Below are 18,790 nucleotides of genomic sequence, written 5' to 3'. Positions count from 1 at the left end.
AAAAAACGAATCAAAGATGGACATAACTCAACCAAACGATAAATATGAACAAACATGAACACCACTTGACTTGAGAGAACCTGAGTGAACGGTCCATGCCAATTTAAAAGCAGGTATTGAAGCCTCTGGCGTTCGTCTGCATTACTGTCCGCTTCGTTGTTGCCATGTTCTGTTACAAATAACTAAGTAACTGGCAACAGTGAGTTCCCATACTGTATTAATGGAGAGAATTCTCCAAGATGTTTACTGCCTGCCTGGTCGATTAACCCCTTCCACAACGCGGAAGTTAAAAAAATAAATAAAATAGATCAAAATAAATAAAATAGATCAGTCTGAATTACGTGATAATGCGGTTGCGTGGTCAGTGAAGCGACGGTGCTATAATTATTATCACAACTTCGACTTTTCGAAAGTGGAACAAAATAATTATCTAATAAAAAAAAATGCTGCTCATAAACCAGTATGCCTATGTGTTATATGATTTCTTACACCATAATTAATAACTTTAAAAAATTAATAACCAATTTTTATCATTCCCAGTTAAAAAAAAGATACTACTAACCAAAGTGGATTATTTTTTAAATGTTTTCTCAATACATAATGACAAAATAAACCAAAAGTAAAGCGCGGACCCCTGGACCTGGGGGGGGGGGGGGGGGGGGGGGGGGGGGTTGTCCAGGAGAAGGCCCTATAGAGGGTCCGAGACACAATGAAAAAATGAATATTTTTTTTCTACTCCCGGCCGAAAAAAACTGTGGCGGTTTTCACCAATTTTACTTTGAATTGAATTTAAAGCAGAAAAAAAAAATTATATTTACTTATACTTACTTTGTGCAGGAATATGCAAATATCAAATGTATGACGTTGTACTGGGTATCCTGTTATGGGACTCTCAGCATATCAAGGGGTCCTTGTTATGTTGAAGTATGGCAACCAATGATGTAATGAACCGTCTATATTTCCAACAGCGAGCATGAAATAAACTCACATGCTTCAAATGACACGACAATGGCTGATGTCAGCGTTAACTGGGCACTGTAATTGGAGTCCAAGGGCCAACGGAGTGAGAGAGTGACTGGATTGATGGTGAAACTGAGAAAATTATATACCGCTGATGAAACTATATGAATTAAGACGTCTTCTGATCCCGTTCAGTGGTTTCAGAAAGTCACAAGCGGTTAGTGCTCCTAGATTGGGGAGAGAGAGAGAGAGAGAGAGAGAGAGAGAGAGAGAGAGAGAGAGAGTCATGAGTACCAAAGCATACTTGAGAGAGAGAGAGAGAGAGAGAGAGAGGTGTCATGAGTACCAAAGCATTACTTAAGAGAGAGAGAGAGAGAGAGAGAGAGAGAGAGAGAGTCTGAGTACCAAAGCTTACTTGATGAGGAGAGAGAGAGAGAGATAGATAGAGAGAGAGGAGAGAGGAGAGAGAGGAGGTTCATGAGTACCAAAGCATTACTTAAGAGAGAGAGAGAGAGAGAGAGAGAGAGAGAGAGAGAGAGAGAGATAGGTAATGAATACCAAAGCATTACTTTAGTAGTCGACTCATGTAAAGTTTGTACCTATTCACACTGAATAGTCCGACACCTCTCGCCTTAATCTCTCTTATGTTTCTCGCTACACAATGATAACCATGCCTATCCTTACACATACAACCGAAGAGCTCTCCCCTTTTACACTCATACACACAAAGTGCCATCAAAATAAACATGCATGCGAACATCATCGACAGACACCCACTGCGAATTACTTCCTTTTCTCCGGTCAACTGATACTTTTGGCGGAATGTTTGTAAACAAACAAGAAGGAAGAACCGAGAGACACCAACCACCTAAAAGCACTGTTTGACAACGGGTGGCTTAACCGCTCCAGATAAAAGCTCGCCCAGACTAAGTACAAGAACAGGTACAAAGCAGTGATTAAACAAGTTTACTCGTACTCCGGGGAAGAAACTACGTATGACGGATTAATACTGTGTGTGGGATCTGAAAAAAACGTACATAGTCTTACCTTTATCATATATATATATATATATATATATATATATATATATATATATATATATATATATATATACATATATATATATTATCTATATATATATACATACTACTACATACATACATACATACATACATACATACATTACATACATAAAAGAGGGAGAGAGGATTAGTGGAATATAACACAAACTACAACAAAATGGAAATCTACTCAAATATCTGTTATTCAAGTAAGCTTTTGGAAATGCATGCTTGAGACATAAAAATTTAATGAAAGCTAAATAATTATGATTAAGTGTGCTTGCAAAATCTTTAGGCATTGCAAGTCATGATCCAGTAGTGTATGTGTGTGTGTGTTATATATATATATATATATATATATATATATATATATATAATATATATATATATATATTATATATATATATATATATATTTAACACACACACTACTGGATCATGACTTGCAATGCCTAAAAGGATTTTGCAAGCACACTTAATCATAATTATTTAGCTTTCATTAAATTTTTATGTCTCAAGCATGCATTTCCAAAAGCTTACTTGAATAACAGATATTTGAGTAGATTTCCGTTTTTGTTGTAGTTTTGTGTTATATTCCACTAATACTCTCTCCCTCTCTTTTATGTATGTATGTATGTATGTATGTATGTATGTATGTATGTAGTATATGTATGTAGTATATATATATATATATATATATATATATATAGTACAATACAAACTACGAAAAAGATGAAAAATCTACTGAAAGTATAATTTATTCAAGCAGGTTTTCGAAAAACGCATGCGTAAAGCAAGTTAAAATTTAAACGAAAAAAAAAACCAGGTGCGCATTACAACTCATGAACCACTTTCGATTCAGTATCGACATAATAATGTCGTCGTTGCGTGATGTAATTAGCTACAATAAATCCAGCGATTTGCGGGCTATTATTTTTTTTGTTGGGGGGGGAGGGGGGGGGAGGGGGAGGGGGGACCCATCCCCTTCCTTTCGTCTGTCCTCGCGGCAGATGACGAAAGCAGGAAATTATTTCACTGTTGAACTAAACTGTTTCTTGCTCACTCACGTGGTGCTAATTCGCTAGATTTAAAAAAAAAACATTTTTATTCCGTTCTTCACTGAATTTATCGTTTATTTCATTGCATTCTCTGTATATATATATATATATATATATATATATATATAATATATATATATATATAGATATATATATAAAACGTGATGTCTCTTTTTCGGAGAACAACGGTTCTTTGCCAAACGGGTAATTATGACCCACCATCAAAATTACTCGTAAAAAATGTGTTAAATGGAAGGCAGTAAACTATTTTCATTGTTTACATGTAAGAAATAATAAAGTCCTTGGAATGAAACCGAGTCACATAGCTTAAAACCGATCAGTTCCTACCAACAATATCTAAATTTAGTACAACTGCCGGCCAACACTTTCCGTGAAAGTAATACCAAAAGACTCAACGAAATACATTATCATTTTAATGTACTTAGCATATCCCACAAACCATTCTGAAGTCAGTGACTTTGATTATACTTATTTGCACAATACAAAAACTTATACACATGAAATACAATGAAGCACATTCCGTTAATCATACTAAAGATTTCATGTGAAGTTTGTCTTTTGAGAAAAAATAAAGTAATGTATCTTGTGTACTACAGTACATTCAGTACATTCATCCAAAATTGATGCAATGGCAAATACCATTTACAGTACTAAAGAACGTCCCGTAAAATATATCAAATCATATCTAATACAAAATACAAAAGTGAACCCCACAGTATACAAAGATACATCCCTCACACATAATAAAATCCAATATGTTTCATGATACTGAACAATCTTAATCATTCTCGGATGGGAAATAAAAACTTTTTGTATCGCCAGAGGAAACAGTGATTTGTTGCATCTGAAAATGCAGACCACTTCAGAGTTAATCGGATTGAGACCGAAAGAAGGATGCTAACCAACGAGGCGTCTGAAAGAAAGCCTGACAATTGCTCAATAAATTAAATAAGAAAAGTTTTTTTTTATAGCTAAATGATAATTGCTATGTAGTGGAATGTTGGTACCACTATGAAAAGTTCTTTATAGCTAAATGACAATTGATAAGTACTGGAATGTTGGTACTATTATTACTACTGCTATTCCTATACTGCTGCTACGATCATTTTCATGTTTAATTTCAAGCATACATTTTTGGGGGAGCAAGTCGCAAGCAGACTTGCACAGACTAAATACATAAGCAATACAAAATCAAAATAACAAAAGCGCAGCTCAGAGAACACACATACGTGGAATTCAAACATAAAATGGACAAGGTCATGGTACTGAGCCGCAGAATTTTCTCAAAAATCTCAGAGAATCTCTAAACAGTCCTGAGATTAGAAATAAGTATAATCCTTGAAATTACACATACAAGAGGTTAAGTGTGTTGTATTTAATACCAGAGACATTCAGTTTACTCTGAAATAGAGAAAGAATATTAGCAAATAAAAAGATAAAATAATTTTATGCCTAAAGATTTAAATGACCTAGGAAAACGTTATTACGACTTCCGAGCTGGTCATGTGAATGATCGCTTTCAACACGTTTAATAAAACGAGCAGTAACCCCAACCCCCAACCCCCCCATTCCTTCCGCCAAAATACATAAAATTGAAATCACACGAACGTGGAGACAGTGCGGCTGCTTCCGGGTTCATAATTGGAAAGCTAAGTTTTTCATGCAAGACCACAATAACTCAATTTGCTGACGACAAAAGGGGTGACACGCGTACGAGTCTTCTCGTACATACTGTCGTCAATTTGCTACTACTTAATTCCAGGACTCCTTCCTTCACAAATATTTGCGAGTACACACATTCCCACCGAACCAGATAAAAGGCTCATCGGAGTCATTTCTGGACTTCCATACTTTCGTCATCAAAGATAAGAGAATAAATAAATAAACTACCAATGGTTGTATTAATCAAAATGGGCAATAAACATGTTATATTAAAAGGACCCATACTACTATATTTACCTTTAACAACGGATCAGTTGATCGTCGAGACAATAAGTCGTTAGCACAAAAGTTAATTTCCCTGAAAAGTTAAACATCTCGGTCACCTAATGAACAAGTTTTTCGAATCAAGAAGTCTTTTATTTTTCGACATATCCACAACATGAAACGAACTCTTGTCCCTGAACAAATGGAAGTGGAAGTGTGGTAAGGCTACTTAGGACCAAAACGTGGTATATATACTGGGTCCATTAGACACTCAAGTGTTATGTGATCAAAATCCATAATTACATAAATAATAATTAATCTGTATTAATATGTAAAAGGTGAAAGCAAAGACTTTCGAACGCCTGAACGGTGTCCCTCCTCAGAAGTCTGTTTTTATCTTTTGAGTGACACAAGTCATTCATACAATTGTGGTTTTTATCACACAGGTTTCCAAGATATTGTGAATTTCTTAGCACACCTAGGCGTCTTATGGATATGCAACCATCTGCTTACCATATGATTTCTCGCCCTAAGCAGGAATCTATACAGTTGTAGAGAGTAATCAATTTCTGGAATGCTGCTCAAGAGCAAAAGCCATGCGACAACTAACTTAAGATATTCCATTCACGCGCTATAGTCTCTCTGTCGTCTGTCCAGTGCTAGTGTGAATATGGTGTCAAGAATTAAATAGACGTATCGTCACCATTACATTTATTTTTACGTTTTGATACGTTCACGAGTTGCCAACCGATTCTAGAAGGTATTAATCGACGGAGTGGGATTCACAGTACCGAAATAGCACAAATTTCATGATCATTAGTGTTCAAAATGTTTAAACTTTCGCATGAAACAAGTACTAAAAGCTACTTGTCAAAGAAAATACTATCGAAAAGATGTAGGAACATATTGCAACTTGTAATCATAAGATGAGTAGGACAATTCTCTTGATTATTTTTTTTTCTTTTTTCTCTTATGGGGGGTAGGGGGTAGGTGGTTAATGGGGGAAAAATATTCTTACGATAATCCACATGACAACTGGACTGAAATGAGGCGATATACAGTGACTTGCAGGGGTCTACTGCAAGAGGTCTGTAGGTCACAATAAAGCAGCAAAGGAACCAATGGACTAAGCCACTCAGTGTAAATTTCATATAGGCTTAAAACTAACAGAGTATACGAAAAAGTTAATGATAAGGAGAGAGAGAGAGAGAGAGAGAGAGAGAGAGAGAGAGAGAGAGAGAGAGAGAGAGAGAGAGAGAGAAGACTAGGATACAACTGTGATGACAACGATAAATCTAACCAGAGCTTTTAGAAGGAAAAGGTTATAAAGGTACAAAGAAAAGAAAGGACCCGAGAAGAAAGAGCTCTTTCAATCCAAAAACATTTCTAATGACAAACAATAATGAAATTCCACCCCGAAAATGAGGAGATATGCATTCTAAAGTTTCTCAAGGTGAGGAAAATTGATTCGAAACTAAGAAAATATATTCTGAAGTTGCTACCGGCAAGGAACACTAAATTTAAATTCTCTAACAGTGGTGAAATATAAATACTAGTAGCCACTTCCATTGAGGGAAAAAACCTTCTACAATTCTCTCGAAGAAGAAAGCAAATCCACAGGTTCCTCTCAAAGAGGAATAGATTCTTGATTCCATTTTGGCGAAAGAAAGCAAAAGATTCTTGTCTCGGCGAGGAAAAGATTCTTAAGGTCTCCCGGTGAGGAAACGTTTCTTAAGTTTATCCGGTGAAGAAAAGATTCTAAAGTTCTCCCGGTGAGGAAAAGATTCTTAAGTTCACCAGGTGAGGAAAAGATTCTTAAGTTCACTTAGGTGAGGAAACAATTCTTAAGTCTCTAATTCTTATGTTCACCCAGTGAGGAAAAATTTCTTTAGTTCACCCGGTGATGAAAAGATTCTCAAGTTCTCCCGGTGATGAAAAGATTCTTATATACTCCCGGTGAGGAAAATCGACCCTAGTAGTCAAGTCTCTCGCGATGAGAAAAATAGAATCGAAAACAACTATTTTCTTCTAATGAAAAACGAGATATTCAAATGGTTCTTTACAAGGAAGAAAACTGGCTCCAGAATCTCTCCCGGTGAGAAAACCGAATCTATAGTGACAACTCTCGCTGAATCAGATAAAACACTAAGCTCCTTCCGTATGAGGAAAATAAGATTCCTAAGTCCTTCACACTGATCAAGCTCAGTTTAAAATCCCTCCCAGCGAGGAAAATTGATTTCGGAGTCCCTGCACCGGAGGAGATCCTGTTCTAAATATCCTCGAGGGAAGGATAACTGATTACTTGGAGCCTTTAGCGGAGAAAAACATATCTTAAGGTGACAAAACAGAATCGGAAGCACAAGTTGGAAAAAAAATTAAAACTACGTGGAGATACAACAACGACTCCCAGACCGGAAGCGTGACGAGATCCAGGAATGAGTCACGTCACCACGCTCGTTTTAGGTGAGCCAAACCACCTTATATATATATATATATATATATATATATATATATATATATATAATATATATATATATATACATATGTATATATATATAATATTGTAATAATACACATTTTTGCCAAATTTAGCATACTTGCATAAACATAAAATCCAATAAATTTATTTATTTTAGCGGCACCGTACATCGTTATTTTAATATAAATAATATATATATGATTACATATATATATATTATTATTACTATATTATATATATATATATATATATATTATATATATCCCATCAAGTCTCCATGAATATATCTACATACATACAATCATCGCACCTATCTGGCATAAAATAGTATAATCCTATAGGAAATAACACGAAGATACGCATGTATCAATAATTTAGACATCAAAGAAAACGGCGCCATACGTATCAAAACATTCTCCAAAATCAAGGGATGAAAAGGAGACATCAAAGGCTCTTGGATGCATGATGAGGAGGGTGGGGCTATAATATGCTGCGTTTGACCCTGAGGGAGACTAATATAGAACCTCATTTTCAAGGGTAATCTTATTGACGGTTCCGAACGGAGTTATCCTGCGCTTTTCTGGAACGTCATTTTTTATACACGTCAGAGAGAGAGAGAGAGAGAGAGAGAGAGAGAGAGAGGAAAGGGTGCTACAAATATATTTGGCAACAGTTATGACACTGCAAAACGTTAACAAAGAATGTGATAAGAAATAGCTAAATAGGCTTTAATCAAGACATCATGACACACACACACACACACACACACACACAGAATCTCCAAGGTGTAAATCGAGGTCCATAGTCCTTGATGAAAATAAGTAAGTGTGAAGGAAAAGAGGGTCTGAAATATGTAAAGAATTTTCATTGCGATATGAGAGAGAGAGAGAGAGAGAGAGAGAGAGAGAGAGAGAGAGAGGAGAGAGAGATTAGAGTGAGAGAATGTAGTACATTAGTCTCTGCCGAACACTGAAATTAAATGGCTTTCTCATCAGCAAGTTAAGCAACACTGACTCCGGCCGATACTTGGATGGGTAGCAATCAATAACAGCAATCACGAGCGAAACCAACCCTCAGTATAGATTATAAAATCTAGGCCTGAGACCCAAAACTGGGACATAAGAGGTCATTCAGGACTGAAAGGAAAATAGAGAGAAAATGTGTTTTAAAGGTGTGACAGGAAGGAGACCTCGCAGTTGCACTATGAAACAAAGTAGCAGTGGGACACAGGGGAACTAGTCATTTAAGTAGCAGTGGGACACAGGGGAACTAGTAATTTAAGTAGCAGTGGGCCACAGGGGAACTAGTCATTTAAGTAGCAGTGGGCCACAGGGAAACTAATCATTTAAGTAGCAGTGGGCCACAGGGGAACTAGTCATTTAAGTAGCAGTGGGCCACAGGGGAACTAGTCATCTAAGTAGCAGTGGGCCACAGGGAAACAAGCCAAAGTAATTGAGAGAGAAAATTAGAACACTGTAATTATCAGGTACTTTGCGTCATCGGGCATATGTGTTAACTCCTCCCGTATGTAATCTGCGGATTACCAATTGTGTTGCCGTAATGCAAAATTACCACGTATTACCCCGTTCTTAGAATGAAGTTGATCCCGCATGCTTTCGCTTTACCGCGGCAATCGTCAAAATTCCCTTCTATTCTTCTTCGGTGATCGGCTCTATTCATGGCGTCCTTTCTAGTTAACATCTCTCATAAAGGGCGTCGGAAAATTTTACCAGGTACAATGATTTTTGTCTGTGAATGTCTGCTTCCGTATTTCTGGATTTCCACTCAAGTTATTGCCAGAAGAATGGCGGGAAAGCATATTGATACCTATATTTAAAGGTAAAGGTGATGTCCAGGAATGCACTAATTATAGAGGTATCAAACTAATGTCTCACACGTTGAAGATTTTGGAAAAAATAATAGATGGCAGGCTGAGAGAGGAAGTAAGAATAGGGAAGGAACAGTTAGGATTTACGAAGGGAAGCGGCACAACGGATGGAATATTTTGCATAAGGCAGCTGAAGGAGAAATTCAGAGAAAAAAAAACGAGACCTGCATCTGCTATATGACAGAGTGCCAAGGCAGTAAATATGGAGATGTTTGAGAGAGAAGATGGTACCGGAAAAGTATGTCAGAATTATTCAGATGTACAGGAATGTGTATATTAGAGTGAGAAGCAGCGTTGGAGAGACGGATGGATTTGAGATAGAAGTTGGATTCAGTACTTAGCCCATTCATCTTCAACATCGTGATGGATGTAATGACCAGGATGTCAGAGAAGCAGTGCCATGGTGCATATTATATGCGGATGACACTGTGTTGTGTTCAGAGGGGAGGGAGGAGTTGGAGGGGAGGTTGGAGAGGTGGAGAGCGGCACTTGAGGAGAGAGGAATGAGAATAAGCAGATCAAAAACCGAATATATGTGTTCCAGTATTACTGAGGACGGTGGAAGTAGCATAGGACTGGGTGGTGAAGAAATAAAGAAAGTACAGAAGTTCAAGTACTTAGGGTCCTTATTAGAGGATAGTGGAAGCATGGACCAAGAGGTGAGATCGAATTCAGGCAGGGTGGAATAACTGGAGGTCTGCATCAGGGGTCCTCTGTGACAAGAAGGTCCCTCTGAAATTGAAGGAAAAGTTTCATAGGACGGTGGTCAGACCAGCAATGTTATACGGAACAGAAACAGCAAGTATGAGGAAAACAGAGGAGAAGATGGATTTAGCAGAAATGAAAATGTTGAGGTGGATGTCGGGAGTAACAAGGGAGAATAGGATTAGAAATGAGTAAATAAGAGGGTCGACAAAGGTAGTAGAAATATCGAAGAAAATACAGGAGGGAAGGCTTCGATGGTATGGACACCTGTTACGAAGGGAGGAACGTCATGTTGGAAGACATACGATGGAAATGGAAGTGCGGTAGAAGGAAGAAGGGAAGATTAAAAAAGAGATGGCGTGATTGTGTAGGGGAAGATATAGTATTAAAAGGTATAAATGAGAACGAGGCACAGGACCGAAATCGATGGAGACGACTCATTCACAACGGAAGAAGAAGACACTCAAGTTATTGCTAACAATACTTAATATCCATTTTCCCATAACGTTCCTTTTTATTTCGATACAATACTAAATATCTAGTTTTAATACAGCTTTTTTATTTTTACAACAATACCACATACAGTTTGAATAATGCTCTTTTATTCTGATGCTAGACTAAATCTCCAGTTTTAATAAAGTTCTCTTATTTTGATAAAATACTAAATATCCAGTTTTAATAACGGCCTCTTATTTTGACCCATTACTAAATATCCAATTTTAATAACGCTCTCTTATTCTGTTACAACTCTAATTGAACTATTTAATGCCACAAACACACACACACACACACACACACACACACGCACAAACAAAAAAGGATATAAAACATTTTTAGAAGCTCAATTTCTTATGTCTACAGCTGTGCGTTTTTAATTTTTTGACACACCATCATCATATTTATGTTTGCTTGTTTCTTCGTAAATCTTGTTGTACTGCGAAGTCGATAAAAGTCTCCTGACGTCAACAGGATCCTTGGATTATATTTATTAAATTCATAATTAACTGTTTTCGCAATACAAAGCTAAATTTCACTAAAAACAAGTTGTAAAGTTGTAGCTGCAAAACGGCAGATTTTGGTTTCATTAAGCACTGCACTGGATATTGATAATAACTCTGATGAACGTCGAGGGATACTGGGTCGTTCTGATAGCCGAGGGAGTGATTGTGTATTTGTTTGTGCAGTTCCATCAAGCTTTGCGATGGAACTTTCTGAAGAAGAGTTCATTACTTCTTAATTACTGCCTTGTAGGTAAGTTTCTGCTGGCATATATTTTGTTTGTTTGTATGTATATTGTTTTTACATTGCATGGAACCAGTGGTTATTCAGCAACGGGACCAACGGCTTTACCTGACTTCCAAACCGCGTCGAGAGTGAACTTCTATCACCAGAAAGACACATCTCTAACCCCTCAGTGGAATGCCCGAGAATCGAATTGACGTTTATCTCCTTGAAAAATATCAAAGATTTGCCGTAAAAAGTTTAGCACCTTTTAATTTACGTGTAGTAAATAAGCAATTTCAAATGCTCTATAACCAAGAACTTGCCCATCAGTTGAATAAAAACCATTTAATGATCACCGAAAGTTCATATAATGCAGCTTTATAATTTCATCAGGCCTCAATGTGACTCATTGTCGCCCATGCAATACTACAAAGGTCTACCACAAGTCTTACATAGTATGTTTTGTTTTAGTTAAGTTCAAGCCTTTATTCAACCGTCTAGGGGGCAGCATGAGGGGGAGGGGGAGGGAGAGGGGGAGGGGAGGGAGGGGGAGGGGGAGGTGGGAGGGGGGGCACTTAAACGAGGTGATGACACGAAGCATAAACCTCCGTGGGGTACACAGGTACTGACAAGACAGCCAAAGAATGAATGTTTACAAAGATCTTTTCCAGTGTGCATAGGTACCCAAGGAATGCTTGCTGCCTGACAAGTGCTCGTATAAATATCTAGCAACAGATCTTAGGAGACTGGTGTGTGTGTGTGTGTGTGTGTGTGTGTGTGTGTGTGTGTGTGTGTGTGTGTGTGTACGCAGACATGGTTAACAAAGTGGCCAGAAATGCAAAAGAAATAACAGTAAATTAGGATATCAGGTAATTCCAGATTTTAAAATTGGGTGGAGAGAGAGAGAGAGAGAGAGAGAGAGAGAGAGAGAGAGAGAGAGAGAGAGAGAATATTACATATAAAGAAAGCAGCAACATACCTAACATTGCATAATCTTAACTTCTTATTTATTATCAATAGGCGCCTTTTGAAGATATCATTTGTATTCACTATGCCGTAATGAATAGAATATCAGGTAACAAAAGCGCCTAAAGGTTTATGAATATTACCAAAGAATATTCTTTGACGTCACTGCATTTTGCATAACAAACCAAGGTAAAAAAGCTTTGTGCAAAATCTACCAAGAGAAAAGCATGACGTCACGAGGATCTTTTCTAAAGATAAATAAGTTTCTAGCTTCCTACAGATTAAACTACACGATTTTTCGTTTCCCTTTCTATACAAAGCTTACTCCGGGCCCGGGTGTGAAAAGGGCATAGGCCTGTCCATCCTATAGGCCTTGGCAATGAAATAAGGAAATACTTGATCGCCATTTTCAATAACGAATAAAATTTTCCATTACTCTGAGACGGTGGCTTTACTATTTCCCTATTTTTCTATTTTCCTCACGTCTGAGTACAGCGACAATGAGTCGACCTTTGCATCATGCACAAACACGCACGCACACACATGCACACATTAACACACACACACACAGCCAACGTGCACTTTTTTTTTTTTTTTTTTTTTTGAGGAGGTGGCTTCAGAAGGTCGCTATCTATCAGGACAAGACTGGCAGTTACTTGCCTTCTCCCTATCTATACACTTAATATACATACATACATAAACACACACAACCACACACACAAATATATATATATATATATATATATATATATATATATATATATATATATATATAGAGTTTTATCGCTTCCTCTTCACTTTTTCGTTATTTTCTTCTTTTTTTCTGTCTTTTAGTTTTGATATGGACATATTAGTCCTTATAAGGTACTTTATCTTAGAAATAAAAGGCCTTTTAGGCTTAATCTATATAATAATAATAATAATAATAATAATAATAATAATAATAATAATAATAATAATAATAATAATAATAATAACAATAACTTTTTCGTTCTTTTTGAAAATATGTCACTGGTACAATTTTCTTTGCTAGTTGTTGTCCTTTCCAGGCATTCAGCCGGAATGCAAGAATTTCGTTGAAATCGTTTATGTCTGAATCTTGCGTTAAGACCTTATTCTCTCCTGCCGGCTCCACGGCCGCATGAAAGAAAAATGCTGACAAAACTTGAGCTAAACTTTCAGCCATCTACTTCTTGAAGCAATGGGTCACAATGAGTCCCGAGAGTCAATACAGAAAGTACGAACTTCTGAACATATTGCAGAGGCCTTAAAAGTTCCTTGGACGTGTGCTGGTGAAACAGATATCTAAAAGTTACCTCCAAAGTTTTTAACCACAAGGTAATCGTTCATCACATGATTACCTTATAAGCACGCTAATGTGTAAAGAAACCTAATAAACACAGAAAGTACGAACTTCTGAACATATTGCAGAGGCCTTAAAAGTTTCTTGGACGCGTGTTGGCGAAACAGACATATCTAAACCTTCAGAGTTTTTAACCACAAGGTAATCATTAATTATATGATTACCTTATAAACACGCTAAAGTGTAAAGAACCCCAATAGACTCGTAAAGCAAGTAGTACTTTCTATTATCCAAAGTTTAAACTCCAGAATAAAAAAGAAACAAAAAAAACCCCTTCAGGTATTTTGTGGCTGGCATGAATCAAGAAGCAACCAAGGTCCTCCTTCCACATGACAGCGGTAAGACTCGTGACCTTGTTGCTTGGAAACCACCACCGAGTACATTCACTCTCCTCGAAAGTTGCAACATCGCTCTTTTTCTCTCTGTTCGACGTCAACGGCAACTGCTTCTTCTTGAATTAATTTTCATGCTTTCCTCCATATATATTCGTATAGTTATATCTCCTTCAATTACAAGGGGATGCAAATATTAACTCATTAGTATTTTTCTCTATATAGGCAAAACAGAGCGATAATTCTCTTTATCTTTTCAGTTTACATTCTTCTATTCAATTATATCAATATATTCCCTGATTTATAAAGAAAATGTATATCTCGTTTATCTCCTTGAGTTGCATATTACTTCTTTTCTTTTAAGTTCCACATACAACAACTGTTTTTTTAATAACTTTCTTTTTTTTTTCTCCATATTTTGTTCCTTTGAGATTTATTTAAATACAATTTTATATCATGAAGGCATTTTAGCCAGTACATTTTTCTTGGCATTTCAACAACTCGTCATCAGGTTAATCGATGACCATCATTAACGTCAACATCTCAATTCGAGATTTTCTCATCAAAATATTTGCAGAGATTTTCTCATCAAAATATTTGCAGTCTTAATGTTGCATTATCGCACTGCAAGTGAATTAAATTCAATCTGCACCAGATTACGTAAACTGACCACTCATTCAATCAATCAAGCTGTATTCAACCAATTATTCTTAACTTCCATACAGTCACCATACAATTGTCCTTACAATTCCCTTCACTCGACCATGAAGTAATTTCACGGTACCTTAAAGACCAGCATCCTTGTTCTCACAATCATCTCGCCAACTTTCACCAGAATGTCATCATCATCATCATCATCATCATCACAAAATAGATTTATAATTACTCATTTGCTGCAGTCATCACCTCAAAATTACGTTGAATCAAAATCGTCATCATTATTATCACACTCACAAAAAAAATGAAATGGTCTCATTCAACACCAATACAAATCATCATCATAAAACGAAGTTGCAATATTGCTATCCATCATCATAATCATTTTCACTGAAATATATAATCATCACAAAATTCTGCTTTACATCACATTCATCATCACCACCATCTCAAATAAGTAAAAAAAAAAAATGTCAGTCAAATAATAACAGTAATAATAATGAGGAAAGGATCTTTAAGAAAACTCCAAGATTTCTACAAAAATGTAATCTATTTCGTCATTTCTTAAGTCTAGTTCATATAAATAAATAATGATAGAAGACAATATTTACATAGATTCATATAAATAATGCGTATATACAAAACTAATATGATGCGGTAAAAAATAAGTTAATGTAGACAAAGAAACACGAAAAAAGTGAAAGGACAATCCACCAATTTTTATATCCAGGTCCCAACACCGTTCCTGTACAATATGTACAATGTACAATTATAGCGCAGCCTTGGTGCAGAAATATATATATATTTATATATAAATATTTATATTTAGAATATAAAATCTATTAAGTATCGGAGGGGGATTCGCTTTTGATAACAATTTATTGTTATATAAAAAATGTTTTTCAGAAAAATTTTTTTTATGAAAAAGTGAGAAATTTACATCTCTTTTTAAATCATAGAGTAGAGAACCATATCTTCAAAGGGAAGAAAGAGAAGGTAAGGAGATAAGGGCAGGTGTTGCTGGCAGGATGAATATGGAAAGGATTTTTATTTCTGAAAAGTGCACTTAATTAAGCTACTAAAAGGCACGTAATTATCATCCCATGAACAGAAGAAGAGTACACATTATATGCCCTAGATTATAGATGTGCACTTGTTAAAAAAAAAGGGTTTCGATTAGTATAATATTCCTTTTTTTTGTAGTTAAAAAAAAAAGGTTCGTAGTGTACACCTGTTCAGCTTTAGACGTGCAGATGACGTCACATGTGTAAGAACAAGCGAAACACTTTTTTTTTTATTTATCAGAAAGGAAAAGGTTCTTAGGAGAAGGTAATTTGTTATGAAAGGGAGGGGGTGCGTCGTAGCCGGTAGCGTGCCCAAGACGAGACACCCGGCAAAAAAAAAAATATATAATAATAAAAGAGGAGAGGAGAATGGAGAGTAGGAGGAGGAGGAGGAGGAGTAGGAGAAAGTAAGGAAATTCCCTTCCTTCTTCTATCCTTTTTACATCAAGTCGAAGGAGACAATATCATCATCTTCTTCCGAAGGAGATTGACAAATCCTCTTCCATCATAAGATTCTTTTTTCTCTCTCTCTCTGTCTCTTCAGAGGAGACAACGTCGAATTGCAGACGGTTTGGAACCCCCTTTGACGTCTTACAACTAAGGGACGATGTCTTAGGGGCTACAGAAAGACAAGACATCCGAGTGTGAATGACAGCCCCGGATTAACTGCTGGTGGCGGTGGTGATTTCCTTCACGCTGCTTAGGATGCCTCGTCTGGCCTCTGCGCTGAATCCTTTGGAACCATCGGGACCTTTGGGGAACCTGAGCACGCCATCTGGTAAGGGAAGAGAACCATGAGAGATCCTGTTAGGTCTCGCCAAGGGAGGCCTGGTAGCTCCTGTGGGAGAGGCGGCAGACGCTGCAGATGCTGCGGCAGCAGCCAGCAGATGTCGCTGCACCCATGAAGTTGGAGGAGACCCTGTGGGGAACTCTGTACAGGACTTGCTCTTGGGACGGTTCTTGCGAGCCTCCACGACGGCGGAAATTTCTCTCAGGTTGGGGCACTGCGTCTGTGGCAGAGAGATGCACTTGCGTCTGGGGGGGCGCTGTTGAATGACGTTCTCTCCGTCGGAACCGCTGATGCTGTCCTTCCGGCCGGTCTTGATGTTCGCGTTGCTGTTCTTGCGACTGCCCTGTCCCCTCTGCAGATTGTTGTTGTTGTTATTATTGACCATGCTATTCTTACGGCTGTTGGGCTGGGACTTTTGTTGCTGGGTGGGTTTCTCTTGCTTCTTCTGTGCCTCCGGCAGGATGGGAATGACCTTCATGCCATCTTCATTCGTTAATTCAGTGGCTGCCTTGGCGGCTTCGGGGGATTCGAACTCTATCCAAGCACAATGGGTATCGTTCAGAGATGGGTGCTTAGCAGCCAAGGACTTGAGATCCTGTGGGATGGTAGTGCCTGCTCTGACGACGCGAATGAGAGCGATTTCCCCGCAGGAAGAAAACAGCTGTGACACGGACTGGATGCTGGGTTTCTCAAGGGGCAGAGACAGGGCCAACACGGCGCACGTGACAGGCACTTCTTCAAGATCTGGGAGAGGCTCTACTCGCCTGATTTTAGTTCCAACGTCGTTGATCTGAATCTTAGTGGAGATTTTGTTAAGGGAGAAGGCAACGACACGCCAGTCCTTCGTCAGCTGTTTGACCTTTTTGAAGGAAGAGACCAACTTGAGGGAGACGTACCCTTCCTTGTTGCGACGGATGTGTTTCAAGAGGAACTTGTCCTTGGCAACGTTGGCGTCACTGAAGTAGAACTCGACCTGTGCCACGATGCGGGTCATGAGGTCGTCGTCAGGTATGATCATGTCAGGCTCCCGTTCAGCCTCGATGCCCGAGTCCCGCCCTCCTTCTTCGCTCCCGTCAGACACGACACTCGACGACCGCTCTGACCTGGGTTCCAATTCGGAAGAGTCATGGCTGTCGGAACCGTCTTGTCCGTCCGGGGCAGCGTCGACTTGAATGCCCTCTTCGTCCAGACTGCCGACACTGTCACAGGAATTCTGCCTTTCCAATTTCGTCATCATCTCCGCTGGCAGGCTGTCTTGCGCTACGGCATTGTGTCTTCTCTGAGGCTGCTGCTGCTGCTGCTGCTGCTGCTGCTGCTGTATCTCGACAACTGTTGTTGTAGTCACTACAGCAGCTGTGTCGGTGACAGGTAACTCCGGCATCGTGACCTCCTCCGGCTGATTCTGTTGAGGCACCATCACGAGGCACTCCTCTGGCACTGGTGCCATTTTTGACAATCACAGTTAGAATATCACAGAAAAAACTTTTATATTCACTTTATGAGACAAGTGGCGACGATCAGAGAGGAGATCTGAGTGAGTGAGTAAAAATATATAAATATTATATATATATATATATATATATCAGGGCCTGAAGACTGAAGAACGACACAGTCTAAAAAACCCTGGGCTGTTAAAAAGTCCGTCTCGGAGTGTGAGCACACTACCGGTGCGGTGTTCTGGCAGCTACGACACAGCTCTCTCAACTGACTTCTCCGACTCACACGCAACACTATATACTTTCACTTCATGACGTCACGAGGGGGCGGGGACTACAAACTGACGCAACCCCCGCTGACACACGCTACTATTTTCATTATTTTTTAGTCTGCTTTTACTGGGAATTACTAAAGGAGACAACGGCTTTCAGAGCAGTAAGACGCAATAAGGGAATCTTTTCCCGGTGACCGAAAACTAAATAAGAGACGTGAACAACATGCAAAATTCGACACATAAATGGGAGGAGTCATAATTAGAGTAGGTGGTTGAGTGAGTCGGATAGGAGAGGGGGTGGGGGGGGGGGGGAGAGGAAGAAAGAGGGAGTGAGAGGGGGTAGAAAGGGCAAGACAGGGCCACGCAGTGCTACCTGTATCTCCCCCCAACTTGAAGTCCTCTAGCCCCTCCACCCACCCACCCATCAAAAACCCCAGCGAGAGAGAGAGAGAGAGAGAGAGAGAGAGAGAGAGAGAGTCACTGTCACTTTTCACTAGGTCACCTGGCACACCTGAACCCATACTTGTCCTCCATCCCATTAAGAAGCGTCTTTCCTTCCCTTCCACACCCAAACATCCTCCCCGAA

General features: G+C 38.5%; 1 protein-coding gene across 1 annotated transcript; it reads right to left on the bottom strand.

The window, feature by feature from the left end:
- Positions 1-15,170: 15,170 nt before the first annotated feature.
- LOC135224317 (la-related protein 6-like) lies at positions 15,171-18,206 on the bottom strand. Its single transcript, XM_064263185.1, has one exon. It carries the CDS (start codon positions 17,938-17,940, stop codon positions 16,366-16,368), a length of 1,575 nt encoding a protein of 524 aa, XP_064119255.1. The 5' UTR covers positions 17,941-18,206; the 3' UTR covers positions 15,171-16,365.
- Positions 18,207-18,790: the final 584 nt, after the last annotated feature.

This window comes from Macrobrachium nipponense, chromosome 12 (genome assembly GCF_015104395.2).
Source record: "Macrobrachium nipponense isolate FS-2020 chromosome 12, ASM1510439v2, whole genome shotgun sequence".
Lineage (NCBI taxonomy): Eukaryota > Metazoa > Arthropoda > Malacostraca > Decapoda > Palaemonidae > Macrobrachium > Macrobrachium nipponense.
This window is presented reverse-complemented; position numbering and strand designations above follow the sequence as displayed.

Excerpts from the sequence above, each read along its gene's own strand:
- LOC135224317 (XM_064263185.1), bottom strand. The coding sequence starts at position 17,940 with ATGGCACCAGTGCCAGAGGAGTGCCTCGTGATGGTGCCTCAACAGAAT.